At 35.2% G+C, this 22588-nt stretch overlaps 1 protein-coding gene across 5 annotated transcripts in view; it reads left to right on the top strand.

Moving 5' to 3' along the window:
• LOC143374550 (echinoderm microtubule-associated protein-like 2) overlaps window positions 1–22588 on the top strand; it is a 129395-nt gene that overhangs the window by 36692 nt on the left and 70115 nt on the right. For 3 of the 5 annotated variants that reach the window (XM_076822762.1, XM_076822761.1, XM_076822758.1), the window contains exons 1-2: window positions 12507–13048; window positions 21243–21665. In XM_076822762.1, coding sequence (XP_076678877.1) covers window positions 21614–21665 — 52 coding nt within the window. In that variant the 5' untranslated portion in view covers window positions 12507–13048; window positions 21243–21613. Of the gene's footprint in view, window positions 1–2192; window positions 2298–12506; window positions 13049–21242; window positions 21666–22588 lie in introns of those variants that run through there. The other 2 variants (XM_076822760.1, XM_076822759.1) reach the window with 2 other exon arrangements.

Here is a 22588-nt window from a genome sequence, read left to right as displayed (position 1 = left end):
AATTGTGTAGCGGCGTGGTCCATTTTCAAACAAAAGGAAATCTGGATCGCAAACATTGAGACAACACGAAATATATCACTATGATTTAGAGAAAACAACATAACCTTCTACTTATTAGAGCTGCAGGAAACAAGTGAAAATGAGCCAGTGTTATTTTTTTATTTATTTCAGGTTTTGAGTCGCATTAACTGCTGAGGTGATGAGCGACTTTACAAGTTTATCAATGTACTGCAGGGTACCTACATATTACGCAAATACAAATAATTTTAGCTCGTTTTTAACTTTACAATTTGGCATATATGTATTTTGATCACTTTTAAAAACGTAATTGTGTTTCTGACGTTTTCGCTTGAGTTCACTATTTCACTTATGTTGTTTTTGACCTGGTACCTTTTCCCGCTTTCAGCGGGATGATCGCATTCAAAAAGAATGTGGCTGATATTTAGATGTGCGTTACCAGTGTTGTTGAAAAATTGTTGTTAACCAATTCTGGTGTGAAGCTAGGAATACGTTAGAAACGTGGGAGTGTATTTGTACCAAAATTCAAAATTGCCATTTTTTTAATTACGCCACTATCAATTCCAAGCAGCAATGTGCGTGTATGCATGTATACAGCAGAAGGACTCTGGGTCCTATTTCGAGGGTAGGTCAGTTCTCCGTTCTCTCCTTGGCTCTTATAGCGAACTCGGTACCTCGCACTAACTCTGCACTGGTGCCAGAAAATGACTTGGATTGGTTGTTTCGGATAGAAACGAAGAAGGCTCTATAAGAATCAACCCATCCAAGTCATTTTCTGGCACCAGTGCAGTCAGTGCGAGGTACCGAATCGGCTATCAATCTACGATAAATCCATTACGACTTGGAGTGGGGCCAGCTTTGACGAAATATCATGCTAAGTCGGTCAGGCTTCTTTGAGTGGTCGCTTCAAGCAGCGAAGTTTTGCCTCAGCTCGTCTCCGCGGTTAACATATGCTGACAATAATGTAAACTTATGTTTGTATGTCTTGTATTAGGTGTTCGTGAGAGTAGGTACCAAGTGGGCGAGGTTTTTCTGATGAAAATATCAAACTACGAATTTATTCGGATTATTTTTGATTGTACGTAATTCGAACCACTTTTGAATTTCGTAAACCAATTTTTCGTTATGTATGATTAAAAAGGGGCCAGCTGAGGTCGAGTTTAGGCCTGCTATCATCAGGAAAATCTTGGCAGTCCACGGGTAATACACTTATAATGATCTAATAGAAAATATAAAAATTTATATTTTCATGAATGGATGACTCATTCCAGAGGGAAGGGTCATTGAGGTAACAAGATTCAACGCAATCTCCGAGTTCGATTTCTTTTCAAAGTAAACATTTAAGGACTTTTGGACAGCGTTTTCAAAAGATGTCAACGTGAGAACACTCTGGACGTGAAAATACGCCAAAGCTAGGCAACGTCTGGGAATGGTAGTTTGGTTTGGTTTAATTTTGAATTACTTTGACAGAGTGTAAATTGTATCAAGTTCAAAATTAGAGAAGTGAAAAATATAAAAACAAATTTAATCTAAACGATATCCCAGCAGAATATCATGGAGTTCTCCTGTTGGAGTAAATGTAATCGTGACTGTTTTTATTATTCAACAATGTCTGTCACTGACAAGGGGAGGACACCATGTGGTAGACATCGATTTTGATGAGGCTTGGCACGATGGATCTATGTCGAAAATAAGTAAATAGGTGTCCGAGCGTTTCTGGCAATGGGCCTTAATAATAAAGATATTTACATGGAAATTATTAAAATTTCCCTGCGCCCCCGGGGGATTCCCTTCTGAAGGAGTCGGGGTGCCTTTTGAAGATTTTCCCAAGTTAAAAAAAAAATTATAAAATAAAATAATTTATAGAAAAAATTAATAAAGATTTTTTTAACGTGGAGACATCTTCAAAGGCACCCCGACGCCTCCAGAAGGGAATCTCCCGCGGGCGCCAGGGGAGTGTGGGATTTTTACCCACTAAAACCCCACGGCCACTATGAAATTTTTAATAATTTACATGTAAATATCTCTATTATTAATGCTCGGACACCTATTTACTTATTTTCGACATAGATCCATCGTGCCAAGGCTCATAAAAATCGGTGTCTACCACATGGTGTCCTCCCCTTTTGAGCTTCAAAACAGTCTGATTGAGAAGGCAATTTTTATTTTTCCAGGAGCGGAGTCTTTAACGAAGGAACAATATCAGCATGAAAAGAAAAGTTCGGAGTCCACGATGCACGTGAACGGGCATTCAGCACACGGCGGAAGGCAAGAAATGGGTAAGTTGTCACTTCGAAAATCACTTTTAAAAGGAAGGCGAAGCATGAACTAAAAGCGAAACACCTTGTGCTGTTATTTTTAAGTACCTACGGTTCTTAAGTTTCTACAGCACTTGAGTAGTTGACGAGAGTACCTATATAGTTAGCCTCACATTTGTTACCTAATTTTATTTTAATCTTGGGGTTAGAATTTCTTCAACTATTTCTCAATCCAGTCCCTGCCAGTACCAGTTCGAAATGGCTCATGTGTTTCGTTTGTAAGTTAATATCCCATAATATAAGAAATGTTTAAATTATTTCCTTCATTGCTGACCTCGCGTGACTGTAACTATTGCCGCATTTTACATCGTTAACTTCATCCTGAAAGTTGCTCCCACGTGACGTAATAAAAGAATATAACTTCCCCTTTAATTAAATTAAAAGCACCTCTGTTGTTCAAACGTGACTGCCAATTCTGACATAACCAATCGCGCACCTTATAAAAATTATTCAAACTTCTTCCTCCACAACTTTTTTCATTACTTGCAACTTACGAGATGAACCCTCCACAGCAGTGTTTCCCAACCTTTTTTGCACCGCGATCCCCCTTTACAATATTCTAATAACCTGCCCACTTCCCTTTTTAGCTAAGGTAAATTTAACGAGGTAAATAAACCACATTAAAAATAGGTGTTTCAGAATAAATTCCTAACTTAATAAAATCGAAAAGAAACTGCTCTATAGTAACAATGTGAACACCCTATATAAAAGAATCTCGACGCATCCAGCTAAGAATTGCAACCCTGCAAAATTCCGTTGCAACTATCAACCTCCCAAGATCTCCATAAATCGTTCAATCTCCTGAATAAAACGTGGTAACCCAGATATGTACGTCTGTGTCTGAATAAAAGTGAGGCATAAAAGAGTAGCAAGAATCATGGAAACATGGCTCTACATCCGTTGCTATCGCGAGTGGCAGCGATGGTACGAAAAATACCAGCAACTAAAAATACCAGTGAAGATATCTCGTATCGCCAGCGGAACGGTACTCGGTGACGCTAGAATTCATGGCTTCAGGAACTACAGGTCGTAACTCTGAATTCGTAAGTCCGCCGATTCGAACGACCGGTGGTTCCGCCATCGGCAGAACGGTTCCACATTGGATCAAATGCGCGTGGTAAACGAAGAGAACAGATATTGTGCACTGTACAGTGTCACTTGTTATATAAGCCATTCAAGGTGCAACGATGACGCGATACGAAGGTGCGCCGTGCTCATCATGTTCTTTCATTAATATCGACCCTCCATTTAGTCTTCCTGCGGACAGGCGTGTAACGGTCCCGGCTGGAATTTCGCGAAATTCCGACGTTCACCGCGCACCTGAATCCGGTTGGAATTTCTGTGACACTTTGGCGTTCCATAGTGTCCGCTTGGTACTCTACAGGGTGCCCCTTTGGTGGTGTCCACTGCATTGCAATTGAAACACGTATGGGATCCAATGAAGAAGGGTTTTCGAGGATGACAAAGTGGTCAACACTGTAATGACCTTGGATGACCTTGACAGCAATGTGTTGTCAAAATATTGGTTGCAACGTTGTTCATTCAAAGAGATGTGTATATTGGATTCGCCTGTTTAATAATGTAAGAAATATATAATAAGTTTGATAATAAGGCGTGTGTTCCTAAACCTAGTGGTTTCAAAATGGCCACCTGTTTGTGTTTAATGCACCTTCAATATGCTTGGCCCTTTATTTGTATTTTCCACCAATTTTCAAGTAAAATGCACTGATCTCCAGCAGATAGTTGCCCTATAGAGATATATAGTGTATTTCGTTTAAAAGGAATTTTAAAATATCGTAGTTTTGAGGGGAGGTAAATCTGGAATTGTTACTTCAGAAACTGAAGAAGAACTTTGGGCTTGGGAGAATTGCATTGATCGCAGGTGATAATTGTTCGGCATACCTGTGGAAGTGCATCAACGATGTGTTATAACGATTTGCGTGAGAAAGAATTTGAATTGACTTTGTCGAAATAATTTCACCCCTCTTGCGCAAATTTCAATTTACGAAGTATTTTAAAATTATATTTTCATGATGTTCGCAGTAACATAAAGAATAATTGGGGGCATAGTTAAATGTAGGTATTTTTTTATTGTATTCTGCTGCTTTAATTGTTTTTTCATCGTACTTTTTTTTAACCCTTAACTGGTGTCTTGGGGTCGCTCATGACCCCAGGCACGCAAAGTTCGCTGCAAAATTTTTGGTTGTCTAAGCTTGTAAACTGTTTTTCTAATTAATTTTATAATAATAGCTTAACTTTCTAGGTTTCTATTATTTTACACATTACCTAAGAACAAAATATTCATAGAGGTTGATTCAGGGTCGACTTTACAAATTTCTGTGTCCTTTTTTATTTGGGGTCTGCCACGACCCCAGTATACCAGCCACGTTTGCCAAAGACAGTATACCAGTTAAGGGGTAATTTTATTTTAATTAAACTTCATGCTCAGTAACACGAATTAAGTAAACAGTAAACGTTTGAGAAGAAAATGCACATAATCTATATAACACCGATAAGCTATCTATGTATATCACTCAGGAAAGAAAAGGCAAGGTCATTTCACGTATGCGTAACCCTTTGTGGGCTATTAATAACGTTATGTATATAATTAGGTGACGCCCACATTGTGTACCTTACGCCTACATATCGAAAAATGAGTTCCCTCTAAAAATATTAATGCCAGTCATCTTCGGTTAAATAACTTGTTACGTAAGAATTACAATAGTTGAGCGGATACAAATTCTTTCGAATTTAAACAATATTTATTCACACAAAATACAGGCAGGTATGCATTAGGTTTATTTATATAGGGATGGAAACAAGAAACTAACATTTATATATTAAAAAAATATACTTTTATAATTAATTTTTCTGCAACACTGTTAACAACTAATATTATTATTTAAGAAAATTTGCTCCTCTTATGCTTCTCATTGTTAGAAGTGAATTCGTTTTAAGAAATACTACACTAACAATTATTGTTCTTTCCTTTTGAAGTCGAGTTTGGTTTATCTGAACTTACTAAATTCCTCCCAAAACGATTAAACTGTTTTATAGTTTACTTCTGTCAAGATTTCTGTGTGAAATTATTTATCACTTACGCCCTTACAAAATGAATACATATTCATAAAGGTATTACTGATTTGATCGCAAACGCGTTAAGGTAGTTCCTAACCAACTATTTTAGTCAAATTAGAGTTGAGTAATAAACGATAAATATAAAGTAGTATGATACTATAGAAATAATAATAATAATTTTTAACATCATGTATATATATATTTTGAAAAATTCAATGTTAATATAAATAATTGTTATACGAAAATAGAATATTAAATTGGTTAGCGTAGCGAATTGGAGCAGCAGATCTGACAACGTCGCATTCATTTGGAGCGTCTTTTATAACCAAAATGTCAGGGAAAATGTTCATATGAATTTGAAGCGTCGTTCGCTATTTAAATGTCTAAACATATCGATTGTGCGACGTTGCCACGTCGACTGCTCTACGTAGTTTCTAAAAAGTTTGCACGTAAACCTATTTCTTATGGGCATTTACGAAGAAACGACGTGGTCAGTTTTGCAGAAATTAATAAATTCATTTCGTGACATTTCGGTGTACTTCTCTGCCAATTTTGGTTCACTTCTTGAATATAGTTTTCCTGTTTCAGAAGAAAAACTGAAACCATAACCATATTTTTTCGACTCTGCCATATGCCACTGTGGTAAAATGCATCAACTTTAATTAACAATTTCTCGATAACTATGTGGTAAATCGATTTTAAACTTTGCACAAGGGTTTCTTGTATTCCAAATTAGTTTTGAACGAAATTTGAAGGAATTCTTGAATCTAGTAGATTATCCAGGAACTACCTTAAACAAATTTGCTGAATTTGAATCATTTAAAATTTGTAGTCTTTTCCAATTCGGAAATCCGCTAGAGCCTCCAAAAGAACATTCCATGTAAGTCGACTACCTAGTTAAAAGGAAATGTATACCGAAAACGAAATTGTTTTATTCAAGCTGGCATATATTTATAAAGCATTAAAAAATATGAACGATTTTTTATATTTATCCGTATAAACAGAGGAAGGAGATCATAGACCCTTTTAAAATTCGGTAGCCGAAATAGCCGTTCGCCAATTAATCACAAACTATTTTTAAATAAGAATTACTTAGCTTAAATGTGGTCTTAAAAATTTCAGAATTTGAATACTGGAATGCAGTTCTAATTCGATTGTAATATTCGGATTTAATATTTGAGTACACCCCTAATTCGAATGTAATTTCGAATACAGTTCTAATTTAAGTGTAATTTTCAAGTATAGCCCTAATTCCAACACAATATTCGAAGGCAGCTCTAAGTCGAAAGTAATTTTCGAAAACAACTCTAACTGGAAAGAAATAGTCGAGTAGGGTAAAGTACCCAATTACTGACACCTAACCAATTACTGTCACCTTAAGCTATTTTACTTAAACTAACGAATAAATAAACTATAGTATATAATCTATAGTATAGATTACAGGTTGAGTTACATAATTCTTTTTGCGTACGACTTTACAACGTTTATTTATTCGTTATTTTAACTAAAATAGCTTAAGGTGACAGTAATTAGTTAGGTGTCAGTAATTGGGTCCTTTACCCTGCACATTTAATGTAAATAAAATGTAATATGCGAGGCATATTCCTAACATTCAAGTACCCACTTATGAGGTATTGAAATAGTCCTAAACCTAGTTTGGAAGCTATTGTAAGTCCTCGTGATTTGGTACGAGCAGCGACCACTTGGGGTGCAATTACTATTCTGCCTGGCTTGGCCTTATTTTGCGCACTGTTTCATCAGCTGGAATCGTGCCGGAGGATGACATAACCGAAGCACTTTTAACGGAGCCATTCGTTGTATATAGGACAAGGTAATTTCGAGGAAACGCAAGGGTGTGCCAATATCCAGGATGCGATTCGATCATTACAGGCGATCCTAAAGGGTGAATCGAATGCGTCTAATCTCATCTCCGGAAATGACTGTATGTACTCGTTTAGGCTGCGTTCACGCGATAGGTGTTCCCAGCTGGAAGGGAGCAAAACTCGAAGAACTAGTTGTAGCAATTATGTACAGGGTGGTCCGTTAATAGTGGCACCTACAACTACGAAAGGGATGATTCTTCACGGAACTCTGGATCGAAAATGTAGAACAACAGGTTTTGATTTGGGGCTTGGTTTCTGAAAAAAAAATAACTTCGAATGTCTGTTGTGTGGTACGTATACACGACGACACTTTTGTGTCTAGATCAAGTGCCTTTTGTGTCTAGCTAGAGCTAGTTGCAGTGTCTTCAGTCTAGCTCTAGCTGCAACTCCCGCGACGCTAGGTCAAATTCAGTGTCGCAAACTGCTCTAAGTAGTTTCGAATCTTCCGGAAATTTTTTTCAGTGTCGTATACACTTGATCTAAACAGAAAAGTGTCGTCGTGTAGATGTGCCTGTGTAGCTGAGGACATAATGGTAAGTATGGTACGATTGTAGATAAAATGCTTGTGCCAAAATGAGTCGAAGTTGCCGATAATCTTTTTTGAACTTTTCTTAAAACCCTATTGAGTACACATGCATTTGACTAACAAGGGAACATCCCGAACCCGGAAATTCAAAAAATTCTGAAACTTTGTGAATATGTAGGGGATTTCCTCCTGGTTACAACGGAATTTTTGTTTGCTGCCCAAATTCACTCTAAGGGGGTGTAATTGACCGCTGAAAATCCGGTTATTTTCGCTTTTGTGTTATAACTCGTGAAATGTAAAATAATTGTTTTACCAAATGGTAGATCTAATTAAAAGAAGTAACTTTTGTCTTGAAACTTTTTTTCTATCTCTTACAGTTCCCGAGTTATAACACCAAATCGGAAAATAGCCGAATTTTCAGGGGCTGATTTCATCCCCTTCGAGTGAATTTGGGCAGCAAAAAAAAATTGCGTTGTAACCAGGAGGAAATCCCCTACATGTTCACAAAGTTTCAGAATTTTTTTAATTTTCCGGTTCGGGATCCTCCCTTGTAAGTGTCTTGCAAATTTTCACCCTCAAAAGTGATTGTCTTAAAAATGAGGCCACGTTGTAAAAAAAAGTTATTCTACAATTTTGATATTGGTATGTACTTTTGCACAAGGATTCACTTCAACCTCAATTTTATCGTTATTTATTCTTGCTACTTGTATGATAATACAGTAGATATCGATTTTTAAAAGAGTCGCCAGAATGTAATGGGTTTCAAAATTTGACTTGTTGAAGTTGCAATATTTGCGTTAGTTTTCTAACTAAAATACCAGAGCAGTAACATAAATTATACAGTGGAGAAAATTTTACGTCTTAATCATTTTTCTTCGTATTTACATGTCGCAAATCCAAGCTGGAGATGGCGAGTGAAAGTCCCGTAATCTGATTCTCTTTGCAAACCATAACAAACATTGGAAACTAAAAGAAATGTTTGTAAACACTGGCGCGAATAGAAATTACAATTTTTGTACGTAGTAGCCGTAAACGATTTTCAATTTTAATTTTCTTGAGAACAAAATCTCAGGTGTGTATTTAATAACATCCTTGATCACTGTCGAATTATTCCACAGGCATTCTGTATCCATTATTATAAATATCTTAAGTTATTAATTGGAACATATGATTCAAACCTCTCGTGTAAGAAAAATAAATTACTGCAAATCTACCTGAACAAAATAACGTATAGTAGTTTCCAAACAATTGGTTTTCTTTTCGATATGTACTTCTACGTTCAAAACTGAGTAACTTTTGTCTAAAACAGTTTTTGAGTTGACAAATAATTTGGAATTAATTAGAGAAAGGCTATTTCGGATTGTGAGCTTTGAAGAAATGTTTGAGGCACTTAAACTTCGGAGGGCCAGCTAAGAATTTGGATACTTTGTATATATGCATAAATTTTAAGTAAATAAAATTTACAATTTCAATGAAAAAATCCCGACCCTCTAAAGGTTAAATCAGTTTTCAGCTCTAGAAACTTACTCCGACTGGGGTGAAAAGAAATTTCGCTCTTGGGATGTTCCTTAATTTGTAACCCTAGCACCATTTGTTGTTGGCACTTTGATGGCCAACTAATTCCCAACTTGGGAATACTGTGGGCCAACCAGAAATGCTGCTAGGGAAGTAAGTACACAGCTGATCGAACATAATATAATATTTGGTGGTTCAGATCACAATCCATAGTTCGAGTAGTATTCGAATACCATATTCGAGTAGTATTCGAATACCATATTCGAATAGTATTCGAATACCATATTCGAGTAGTATTCGAATACCATATTCGAATAGTATTCGAATACCATATTCGATGCGTATTCGAATACTTGAATGGTTTGAATATTCAAATGGAGAAAAATTCGACAAATACTCCGCGCCTTATTTCAAAGAACTGTTCTTCGAGTTCCGCGCACTTTTTAGAGTCTTATCACACGGTGTACTGCTGTAGATCACGACTGGTATTTCAGATTTACAGTGGGGTACAAAAGTATGTGGACACCCTTTAAAATCTTATAACTTATTTAAAATTAATCCAAACGACTTGAGTTTTTTTTAGAAACTAGAATGATTAGTTTGCTAATTGAAGTGATTCGTCATTTTGAAAAAAAATTGCAATTGGTCGGAATAGCAAAAAAATAGTAAAGGTCGTTTCATTGTAAATCGCGAAATTCCCGAAATCAGGGATTCTCAACCTTATTCTGCGATCTTTAAGCGTTTATAGCTCAGAGCAACGTTAACCGATTGTCATGAAATTTTAGGCACGCAAACTTTTTTTTTAAATTTTCATTACAAGTTCAGAAAAAAAGTTGAAAAAACGACCTTTACTATTTTTTTTTTGCTATTCCGACCATTTTTTCCAAAACGACGAAACACGTCATCTTGTAAACTAATCCTTCTAGCTTCTCAAAAAAAAACTCAAGTCGTTTAGACCAATTTTAAACAAGTTATACGATTTTAAAGGGTGTCCACATACTTTTGCCCCCCACTGTATTCACTTGACAGAAAGAAAGCTCGTTTAAAAAAGGTAGAAAGTGGTAGAAAAAAGTGCGAATATGACACAGATACCAGTAGCCAGCCACAAAAGGGTATCGTGTGAAAAAGTCCTCAGTAAATGTATACAACTTCACTGCGATGGAGTATCGTTTGAAAATGGTCAATTCGTCAGCTCCGGCTTTGCCAAGTATGTATGATGACAGCTGCAGATTCACGAAGACGATGAAAGTGGACAACGGAAGGGGTGGGGGCATTATCTGGAGAAGCTAGCGGTATTACATAAACATGTTACGAATTAAAGAAGATTGTGTTTTGATAAAATATAAAAATTCAGTTTGGACTTCTTAACTATGAAGCCGGAGCTTACAGGTATGCAGGTGCCCCACGTACACCTAACAGGGTTATTTTCTACATATTTCGAAACTGTGTTAAACGAGCCAGTTACCGTAAACTGGGGGAACATTGGCAGGTTTTTGAAACATTTTGTTATATAATTTAAAAATTATCATGTTTACATTTGCTGTAAGTATCCTATCATAACATTGCATCTTTTGTGCTTGTACTACAAGTGTCAAAATGCATAAAAATTTTGTCCTTCTCCTTCTTTAATACATGTTAGGAACGTTAGTGTACCGGGGAAACACTGGCACATCATATCGATAGCATTAACGAGTTAAGTTTTACTAATCTGAAGCCAGTAATAGACGTTGACACTTAAATTTGTTTATTTTATTTTATTTTTTACATCTTAATAGCATTAATAGCATTACATATAAAAAGCATTAAACACGGGGTGTATTGTACCCCAAAAATAATTTTCTAGTTAAAATATCGTGTTTTCTAGTTAAAATTGTGGGATTTAAAATGATATTTGTGTTTTCCGCATTCACGCCGTTTTGAAAATTCATATTTTTACAAGTAATAATAAAAGCACTATTTATAATAATATGCATCAGCATATGTAAATGGTAGTTAAAAAGTTGTGGAGGTATAAACAAATTTAATGAGTAATGCAAGTACCTATAGTAATAACTGTAATAAAAAAGTGAAAGGCAAATAGAATTCTCTTTTTCTAGTACCTGTAAACCTAGGGTCTGTTAACATATTCTGTTATTATACTTGAACACATTATTTAGTTAAATCTTCCCACTACATAATAATATTGAAATTCAATAAAATTGTTTGTTTTACACGAGTGTTAACCCTTCGTGGTCACACGGAGTGTATTGTACCCCAAGAATAATTTTCTAGTTAAAATATCGTGTCTTTACGACTTCCAAAGAGGATTTATCGCAAGAAAAAAAAATTAAAAAATCGCTTTTTTCCCACAACCGTGGATAATCGCTCATTTTCAACTACAAACTTTATCACATCAAAATTTACATTTCTAGAAAAAGACTGTTAGACCATGATTGTACAAGCATTACGAACGTACAATTATCACTGCAAAGTTAAAAGATTCAAAAATACGAAAATGGTAACTCGAAAAAACGACGCTGGGGTACATTGAACCCCGTGTGACCAACTTGTGATTTTAAGAAGGTATGACCACGAGGGGTTAATAGGTTAAATTTTACTAATCTGACGTAAAACAATGTAATCCCGGGGTATGCCAATGTTACCCCCTGCTGCCAATGTTCCCCCAGTTTACGGTAATTAACGAAAAAATACGTCCAGGAGAGATCCACGTGATTAAAGAAACCACCTAACCCCAGGCTACATGCGGATCCTCCAGTTCTTTGAATTCCTGTCATATCAGAACTGCATCATGAAAGCACCATGTTCCTCTAGAGTTACCATTATCAGTCAATCTGTTCACTTATTTTCCATTCTATTCTTATAATTCTTGCCAACATACGCGCTGCACCTGAAACGCCAATATCGACATCATCAATCCGTCCCACCAAGCATTGCGGCCCGAACTCAAGGTAGCTCTCACCTCTGCACGCGCCAGGTGCGCTAAATGAACATAACAAAACAAAAATACACTTGAACGCGAGCCTGTTGTGCGTGTACCAATGGCTATCGTGACCCCAGTCAATGGTTCTCGTAGCGTAGCGGAGTCATCTGGATCATCTGGAGTATCTAGAACGTATTGATCCCGCCTAAGCAGCTGTATGTACCTCGGGCTGACAGTAACGTTGGGGCGGCCGTACGGAAAACACACGTGTTACACGCGCTCGCAACTGAAACGTCTGTCTGCCCTAGGCGTCCTCCTATGAGCCACGGGGAAACTCGAGGGAAAGTGCAAAGCCCTTACTTGAACCGATCGAAGCGATTGCGCGGGTTCAAAGTGATCGCGGACTCGTTGGAACGTGAGTCTTGTCAATGGGACCAAACTGACATTCCGCTGCCGGCTGGAAGTGAATAGAAAAGCTGTGAGGTCTCCACAGAGGTTGAGATTTGTGGGTTCTAATAGTGTTTTGGGTTTGAGCAGCAGTGGTGGTGTCGCGTGTGTCGTGGGAGCGGAATGCTAATACCTTATCCCAGTGCGATGGGATGCTATCGGTGCAGATTTGGCGAGAGATGAGATGCGGTGAAGTGGATTTTCAGAATTTTAGGTGGTGCGTGTTAGGTACACCGTTTTGGAGTGGGGCAAAGTGATCTCGCGTGGATGCTTCGGAGAGTTTTTTCAGTAATTTTGGAGGAATAGCTTGGCTTTGATGAGGATGTGGTTTGGCATGTTTAGGGTAATCTATATTTTGAATAGTTCTTCCTGTTTCGGTGCTTATACGAATTTTGAGAATAATGCAACGACGTGAAATGTTTTCAAGTCACTTGATATTTTTTTATGAGATTTCGAGTGGGATTAAAAATTTACGAGCACGTAAATTAATAATGTTATCCGAGTTTCCTATTAAAATGTATTCAGAATTACAAAAAAAGTTTGATGTCTGTATTTTAACTGAATTTATATAAATGGCAATTAGAGAAGTCAATTTCTTGGTTAAAGAAATATCTAATTTTATTTATAAATATCGCAGAGGTAATAACGAATATTAATTAATATTTGCAAGTAGATATTTTTATCATTTAATGACATTTTCTGAGTAAACGGCAGGGAAATTTCCTCACCAATTATTTTTTAAAGGAAGTAAATCTCTCCGTGGTGAAATATTTCCAGTGAACTTCGCGATTAACTATAAAATAATTTATTCTCTGAGATAGAAGCTAATAAGATTAAAATTTTTAACAGCAAATAAGAAATACTATTCAAGGTTGCATCCTATTAGTATCTATTTAACAATTTTCCTCAATTTACAAATTCGATATACTGTTTTAAGTATTACGAGTAGCACACGTAAAGCGATTGACAAATCCAGATTAAGAAATATTTTCAGACAGGTCTGGAGAAATGTGCGATTCACGTTACATGACAAAACACGATAACAGCACGCAAGATAAAGTAACGTCTTTGCTTGTCGGAAAGGCAAGGTGAACGTTTCTCTTCGTGTAAACTGTAAATTTTCTTCAAGGTTCGAATATAAAATTACGAGGGAAATTTAGAACTCAACGAAGGCTAAAGCAGTAAATTGGAATCTCTTAGCTAAACGGATTATTACAACTGATTTCGGTTGTCGAAATTTTTAGTTCACCACAGGTTTATAATTTTCTAGCTTTACTACTCGGCTTCGCTCAAAATTTAGATTCTGATTTTATAAAAAAAAATTTTTTTAGTTTCGCCTGGATTAGTCGAGCATAATCAGCTGAGGCACATTTCGTGATCCCAGAATTTATTGTTCGAAAGTTTTTAGGCGACAGACAAACACACAAACATATAGAAGCTTTCTGCTTTATATATTAAGATATTGAAACTTTTGGCTAAACGAATAATTATAATGTATCCCATGCATTTAAATTTTTAGCTGAGTGGACAGTTATAATGTATGTACACTTATCTCGTACCGTTATCGTCTAAAAAAGAAGGAAGGGGAATGCCAAATGCTCCTCCATATCTTTTAAAGATACATAAGCTTACATAATGCTGCTATTCTGCGTGTAAGCCTGCTGACACGTTGTAGAAACCGTTTCCAGTTACGTTGCTTGCTAAGAAACATTAATTCCCAAGGAGAAGGATATCCTATGATGTGCTATCCTTATTTCTCTCGTGAATTACTATCTTAAAATCAGGAGAATGTAATCAGCCCTTTAAATAGTCAGAAGTAAAGAATTATTCTAAATGGAGGAAAGTATTGGGTTAATTACATTATAAAAAGTAAAACGTTATAGTTAAATATTTATATATAAATGTCAGCATAAGTATCAATAGAAAATATTCATACTATATATATAATTAAACATAAATATGAGCGTGACATATGGCATTAAACACGAATATAAGATATAAATATTAATTTATTTGTTACAGTATATGTGTGTAATAATATTAAGCCACAAAAATAATATGTGTTTGGTTTATGTTGGAAATAGATTAAATCTGCATATGGCATTTTGTAATAAATATTTTATTGGTGTCTGCATGAGGATATAAACAGCATCGAGATTTGTTATGCAAGATTTAATACCGTTACTCTTATCATTAAAATTTAATATCAAATACGTTTTCACAAATATATCAAGTTTTTGAAATTTACAAAAATTTCGTAATTATGCGATATCAACTATTCACATTCGTTTCTTCGTAAATATGTTCTTTAATTAACATTAAAATGACTCCAATTTAAAAAAATGAAATCAATAATTGTTTAATATTAAATTTTGTATGCACGTATACTGTTTGCGAAAATAATTTATTATAATAAAGCCACTTACGAAAATGTATTCGAATATTTTCGTTAAACTATAAATATGTTTTTTTTTTGTAATATGTTGCCACTTGCAATACCTTATTCAAGTAATGAAAAATTTGATTGAATTATGGAATAATTAAATAAGAATTTTTGCATTTATTTAAACATGGTTTTTCTCATTGCATAGTATTTACTTTGTAGTATTTTATTTTGGTCTGTAACTGAACTGCTAATTTCTTGAGTTTTCAATATTTTCTTCCTTTTTTTAAATTGAATCTAGTACGATAAAGAAACTCGAAATTTACCTCACATTTAGCCCCTGTAATTTGTCCTACTCGGAATTTGTAATATGTCAATTTGATATGAATTAAAGTATTATTTGGATGGCACTGTGGTCCGCATAACTGAAGTTCTATTGTATACTGAATTATTATATTTTTCAGTCTTTACATCTCATTTGTCCCATTTATCTGTCGGCTTCTTATTTCTTCATTGCTTTCCATTTTATTTTTACACAATTACAATGATATTAATAAAAAAACAGTATACGAACGAAGTCTGATTCGCCATTCTCTTTGTACTGAATTGGTATATTAAGCACAGTTGTTTTAATGATATTCTAATGATATGATAATGGTATGTAACTGTAACATAAGCCACATTTCGTTATCAGATACTAAATAATGATGCTTATCGTTAAAAATCTTTCGTTAAACTGCAATATTCAGTGCTCTAAATAACCAAACATTGGAGTGGATTTATTTGAAATTATAACTACACTATAGAACTACGCTTGATATGAAATTATTCGTAATTACTCTGTACAGGTAGAAAAATAAAAATAATTCGCGTAATTGAAGAACAATTTAATTAATATGAAAAAGGTTCTTGTAATAAATATTTGATAATTTGCATTGCCCTAAGATTGTGTTGGCGAATTTAGAAATTTTAGAAACTAAATTGTTACGTGTACTACAATTATTATGTATAAAATGACAATTTTAATAGTGTTGCAATTTCAACAAACAATTTTCATTCAACTTCACCATTGTTCTAAGATTCTTTAAAATATCTTTAAACGACTATCATTCAAACTAAAAATAGTGAAATCCTTATTTAAAATTATTTAAAAATTAGTAAGTGAATATTCGTTGAACTGTTTCAAAATTCGTTCCAAATTGTTTTACATATTTTAACTGATGTACGCCAGTCGAAGAAGCTTGAGACACACTAGCCCAATTCGACTATGATATTAATCTTATTCCAAATGTTTTTAATGGTTATCGCACAACTCTGCTTAAACAGTCTAAATTGAATCAAACCTTTACTTGCCATTAATTAAAGTAAACTTAAGGGGTCAGTCCACTGTGAAGTTAAAAAAATTGTCATTTTTTGGGATTTATTTTTTAGTAAACGGAATGTCCAACGTAAATAAAGTTTTGTCTACTTATTAATACACTTATTGGCAGTATAAAAAAATCTATTTTAAATTTTTAACAGTTTTTTTTAAAATATATATCGCACTGATGTGAGCGCCTTGAGAAAGCGAGGCAGTGCTGGTGCAGGTGGTTGCGGGAGAACGACGCATTTGAAACAAAAAATTCAATGTGTGTTGTAATCATTATGAGTGTGGTTATCGCCGGAACCAGGATTATTTTTACTGATAAAAAAGTAACAAACTGGCGGAGGTTTGAAGTTTATATGTCGAAATACGGTAATTTTTCAATAATTTTGCCTTGTAAAAAGTATGAAATGGTTAATCCAAAAAGGTTTCCGTAGTTCCGGCCATAGCCACTGATGTTCTGAATATCGTGTCAAAATTTGAGATTGATTGGTCTAATAGTTCTTTTGCAATCACCTGCACCACTTGAAGAAATGTTGTTTTGAGATAATTGCGTTTTAAGCTTTAAAACAAATTAAAAAAATTCTTTTAATTTTTTTTTGTATAATATAAGAGTAGCTTAATAAATACCAAAAAGATTTATTGCATTATATGTTGTATCTATGGAGAAAAAAATATTTAAAAATAGCTTAATTTTTCAAACCGTCACAGTGGACTGACCCCTCAAGTGTCAGTTTGACAGTTCAAACTTCCCGGAAGTGTAAACGGTACAAGAATAAATTTAATTCCCCCAAAAGAATAGAGTCATACCAGGAAGGCTACAACGTGGCTTTTTATCCATCCTAAGTGACCTATATTAAGGTTGCGAATACTTATTGAACTTTTCTCCATTCGAATATTTAAGCAGTCTGAGTATTCTATTATATTCGATTTAAAGCCATGAGTACTCAAGTTACTATTCGAAGTAATATTTGAAGATTCATATTTCGAGTATTCATTTGAATACTCGAATTATCGAATATGAATCTTCAAATATTCCAATGTTACATTCGAATAGTGTTGTTAATATAAGGGAACATAAAAAAATAGAAAATTCATTTTGCCCAGGCCAGCATAAATTTGTAGCGCATTAAAGAATATTTGAAATGTGTTTTGGTGTCTATGGTAATCAGCAATTTAAGAGGATGAAGCAAGCACACCTATAAAGTTTGTCGCAGAGTTGTGCAGAATTACAATTGAATTACTCCATGAATTATAATTACAAAATCAATTACATCGTATTCAATTACATTGTGATTCGTAATTCAGATCTTGCATTCAATTAAAATACATCGGAATTCGTAATTGCAATGTATTTGCAATTGTAATTGCATAGTACAATGTAATTGAATTATAATTACGAATTAAGAGATAACCAAATTGAGAGGTAATAAGAGGTGGGAAAGAAATATGTAGGTAAAAGTTTCGAGCAGAAAAAAATTATTATGAGTGCTGAATATGGTATTATTCATAAATTTATAATATATAAAGAAAAATATACTCCTTTGTTATATTTTTCCATTTTTTTCACTTCTTCAGAGTTTTGAGCTGTAATTTTATTACATTGTATTTCAATTACATTGTAATTCAATTACACGCACGATTACAGTAATTTGGAATTGAATTAATTGAAAAGTTTGAATTATGTAATTGGGTTAAAACATAATTGAATTACTATGTAATTGAAATACAATGTAATAAAATTACGTAATTAAATTACAGTCTAATTCATTTGGCACAACTGTGGTTCGTCGGCTGAAATAGCCTTTTTTTAATTATACCGAATTATTAGGTATCAATTCGAAAACTGTTTGAGATAAGAGATACCCAGTTTTGAACGTAGAATTACATCGCGGGAGAAATATTACACATTCCAATACTCGAATACCTAATTCCTAATTCGAATTCTCGAATACCTAATTCCTAGATTCGAATTCTCGAATACCTAATGCCTAATTCGAATTCTCGAATACCTAATTCTTAATTCGAATTCTCGAATACCTAATGCCTAATTCGAATTCTCGAATACCTAATTCCTAATTCGAATTCTCGAATACCTAATTCCTAATTCGAATTCTCGAATACCTAATTCCTAATTCGAATTCTCGAATACCTAATTCCTAATTCGAATTCTCGAATACCTAATTCCTAATTCGAATTCTCGAATACCTAATTCCTAATTCGAATTCTCGAATACCTAATTCCTAATTCGAATTCTCGAGTACCTAATTCCTAATTGGAATTCTCGAATACCTAATTCGTAATTCGAATTCTCGAATACCTAATTCCTAATTTGAATTCTCGAATACCTAATTCCTAATTCGAATTCTCGAATACCTAATTCCTAATTCGAATTCTCGAATACCTAATTCCTAATTCGAATTCTCGAATACTTAATTCCTAATTCGAATTCTCGAATACCTAATTCCTAATTCGAATGCTCGAATACAGTCTTAATTCGAATACTATAATACAGTCGTAATCGAATACTCGAATACAGTCCTAATTCGAACGTGATATTCAATTTACAGTCCTAATTCGAATATAATATTCAAATACCTATAGCCATAATTCAAATGTGAAATTCGAATACTGCAATATACAGAAGGAAAATTGGTAATATTCAAGAAATCTTCAAGTATTCGAATATTGAATTATTGAAGTAATCCCAACTCTGCTCTATTTGTGTACAAGAGTCGAAAGAGCTTGAGAAACACTGGCCCAATGTTTCGACCATGAAATCACTCATCGTGAGTCGCGTGGCGTGCTTCGTAGGAATTGTTTATCGCGATTTGTAACGGCTGCGTGCACGTTTCACTTTCAATGAATTCGCCTTTCATTCGCCGTCTCTCCTGCTGGTTTCCAGAAACAATGTCAACCAACCTTCCAGCTCGCAGCCAGAGCGCCGCTGTTCGTTAGGGAAGTTTTCTCGATGCGCTGACGCTGAACTTTCCCCGTACTAATTGCACTCCGCTAATTGGCAAAATTGATCTATCTTCCTTGCGCCTTTTTACACGTAACGAACAATCGTTTGACCTGTCGCACACAGAATTTCGTCCTCCTATTTCGCGGTTCATCAACCGCGACCATATTGATTCATCAAACCAATATAGTCTTTCATTCGAATTCGATTTTATTATTTCAATGGATATGTCAAGATTCGTTTTACGTACTATTGTAACTGTATTCATAGTTATACAATGACCTACTAGACAAAGAAATATCGGTGATAATTATATGTATCCCTGCCCACCAGGGAATATCGGGCAACGAAAAAGCGGACTATGCTGCCAAAGAAGCACTATTTTTGCAACCCTCCGAATTAACCCCAGCCGTATACCATGATTTTTCGAAGTACCTTAATAATCGAGTCAAGCAGAAGTGGCAGGAAAAATGGAATAAAGACATTCCGTCCAAAATCTGTGATATTACGGATGACTTTTATACAAACCACGCCACAGCCAAATTTAGCAGAAAAGACCAAATAGTACTAAACAGACTAATGATTGGGCACGCTAAGATAACACACGAATTCATTTTCAACAAATCAATCCCACCACGCTGTGAAACCTGCCAACAAAACTTAACCTTCAAACACATCCTATTAGACTGCAGGAACACAGAAGACATCAGAAGACAGCTCCAACTACCCAATAATATAAAAAACATATTCGAAACAGAAGAAAACCTGAAGAAAGTACTCGACCTTGTCCGTAGACTAAATATATATTGCGAAATATAAACTAACCGCTGACTGTGGTCGCTAATAACCACGGAGTTGATGCGACCTAAAGCAAAAAAAAATGTATTTATAGTTTTTGTATAAGGATACTACTAGCATCTTCCAAAAACCAGTCAATTTAGTGGAATGCCTCAATTTCCATAACTGACTTTCAGCAACAGTTTTTGGGTCGTTTATGAATTTGTTTACAATTTTTATGTTGCCAAGGCGATTGAAATAAATTTATGCAGGAAAATTGAGACTTCTCGATTTAAATAAAAGGAGCACCAACTCTGTAGAATTGATTGAGAGATGAAAAATTATGCGCATGCCTTGGACATCCTGTATTGTTTAAACAAATTCGAAACCATGAAAGTGATGACTTAAACCTCCCCTAATTTCACATGGACTATACGTATAATATTTCAATTTCATCCAAATCCCCGGCCAGTACTACTAGTTCGCGTACCGACCACTAGTGTCGCATACTAATGTTCTACTCCCAATAGGTACTTATGCAATGGTTGTGTCACTGATTCATCACCTTCCAGTCCAAACCGCTGACCCTAGAAACATGAAATTCGGAGGGTATATTCCTTTCGCGACGTAGGTGCTCGATAAGAAGGGATTTTTTTAAATTCCAACCCGAAAGGGGCGAAAAGGGGTGAAATATATTTTCTCGGACTCCTTATTATTTTTTAGGCCCGATTAGATATCAACTTGGTTTTTACTTCAAAAAGTTACCCACATAAATGCCTAAAAACCAATTTCAGGATTTTACCCTAATCAACGCCTAGGGGGTGGTGAAAAGGAGTGAGATGTGTTTTCATGGAGTCGTTAATATCTCTTAGGCTTGAAGCAAAGCGCGGGGGTAGTTTGCTAAACATTTCCAAATATATATATTTGGAAATGTTTTATACTATATATATATTTATTATATATATATAAATTTTACTAACAAATTTGTGTAAGCACCGATACAGTTCTGAAAAAGTGTAGCATATGTAAAAAGCTTACTGTTTCTTACATAGGAAGTGAATCATGAAGAAAATAAAATCCAACAGCTCGTGTAATCTGAGAAATTCTGTGGGAGAAGTAGCCCATGGCATCACGAAGACCTCAGCAAATAAAATCATTAAAGAATCACCGAAATCAAGAAGAATCTATCACTGCGCAGACTGTCAGAGTCGCTAATTAATATTGCGACAAAACAATTGAGCGTGTTAATTAGTTGCTGTCTTATCAAGTACCTACGCATGCGCTCGCCTCGTGGCTCGAAAGAAAAGTCACCGGGCTGAGGAGACACGATGCGAGACGGTACATTGGCTCTGTTTGCGCTTGTTAATCAATTCAATTGAATAACGTATTAATACGTCGGGGTCATCGCGAGGGGTTAATCGCAATGTCCACGCCAGACACGATGGACACCATCGATGAAGCGGAGCAGGCGTGGCGTGAGTATTCGTACAATTTAAAACACCATTTATTTTTTAATCCTCTCTGAGTCTAATTCTGTATTTCGAAGACACTATTCGTATCACATACGTTTCGCGTCGCATCTACCACCTACGAATCTTGCTCAAGGGGTTAGGCCACCTTGGACGCAGCAAAGTTGCAGTTACTTTCGGCATTTTTTTTTTTAGGAAGATAATGAAATAAACAGAAAATTTAGTATTAAGCCTGTTATTGTACAACTCTCGCCGGAAAAAATCGTATTTTTTTTCCTACAAAATGGCGGCGGTAGAGCCGTGATACGCATGATCTTGAGGAGCGACGTTTTCCACGGTGTTCAATCTCACGGCTATACCGTTTGACCTAGAACAAAAAACCAAAAAGTTTTATTTTCTACATGACTAAACCTAGAGAAGTACGTAAGGAAATCCAGAAATATTAATTTGTCTCGAAATGGTGACCAGGGGGAGAAAAAGTGCAGTTCTTTTTTATAATAGTGTCAATTGCAAAGAATATATTCAAGATATCGCAAAACCGCTAAGTACTTCTCTAGATTTAGTCATGTAGAAAATAAAACTTTTTGGTTTTTTGTTCTAGGTCAAACGGTATAGCCGTGAGATTGAACACCGTGGAAAACGTCGCTCCTCAAGATCTCGCGTATCACGGCTCTACCGTCGCCATTTTGTAGGAAAAAAATATGATTTTTTCTGGCGAGAGTTGTGCAATAACAGGCTTAATATTAAATTTTCTGTTTATTTCATTATCTTCCTAAAAAAAATGCCGAAGGTGACTGCAATCTTGCTCCGTCCAAGGTGGCCTAACCCCTTAACTGTCGATGAAAATTCTTAAAAACAAATGGTGCCATTTGAAAAAACATCGGTGACCTTTAATAAACCGTGAAATTAGCATGCAACAGAAGATCTGT

The sequence above is a fragment of the Andrena cerasifolii genome, chromosome 11, assembly GCF_050908995.1.
Source record: "Andrena cerasifolii isolate SP2316 chromosome 11, iyAndCera1_principal, whole genome shotgun sequence".
Taxonomy (NCBI): Eukaryota; Metazoa; Arthropoda; class Insecta; order Hymenoptera; family Andrenidae; genus Andrena; species Andrena cerasifolii.
The sequence above is the reverse complement of the archived record's forward strand: the minus strand, read 5'-3'. Positions and strand labels throughout refer to the sequence as shown.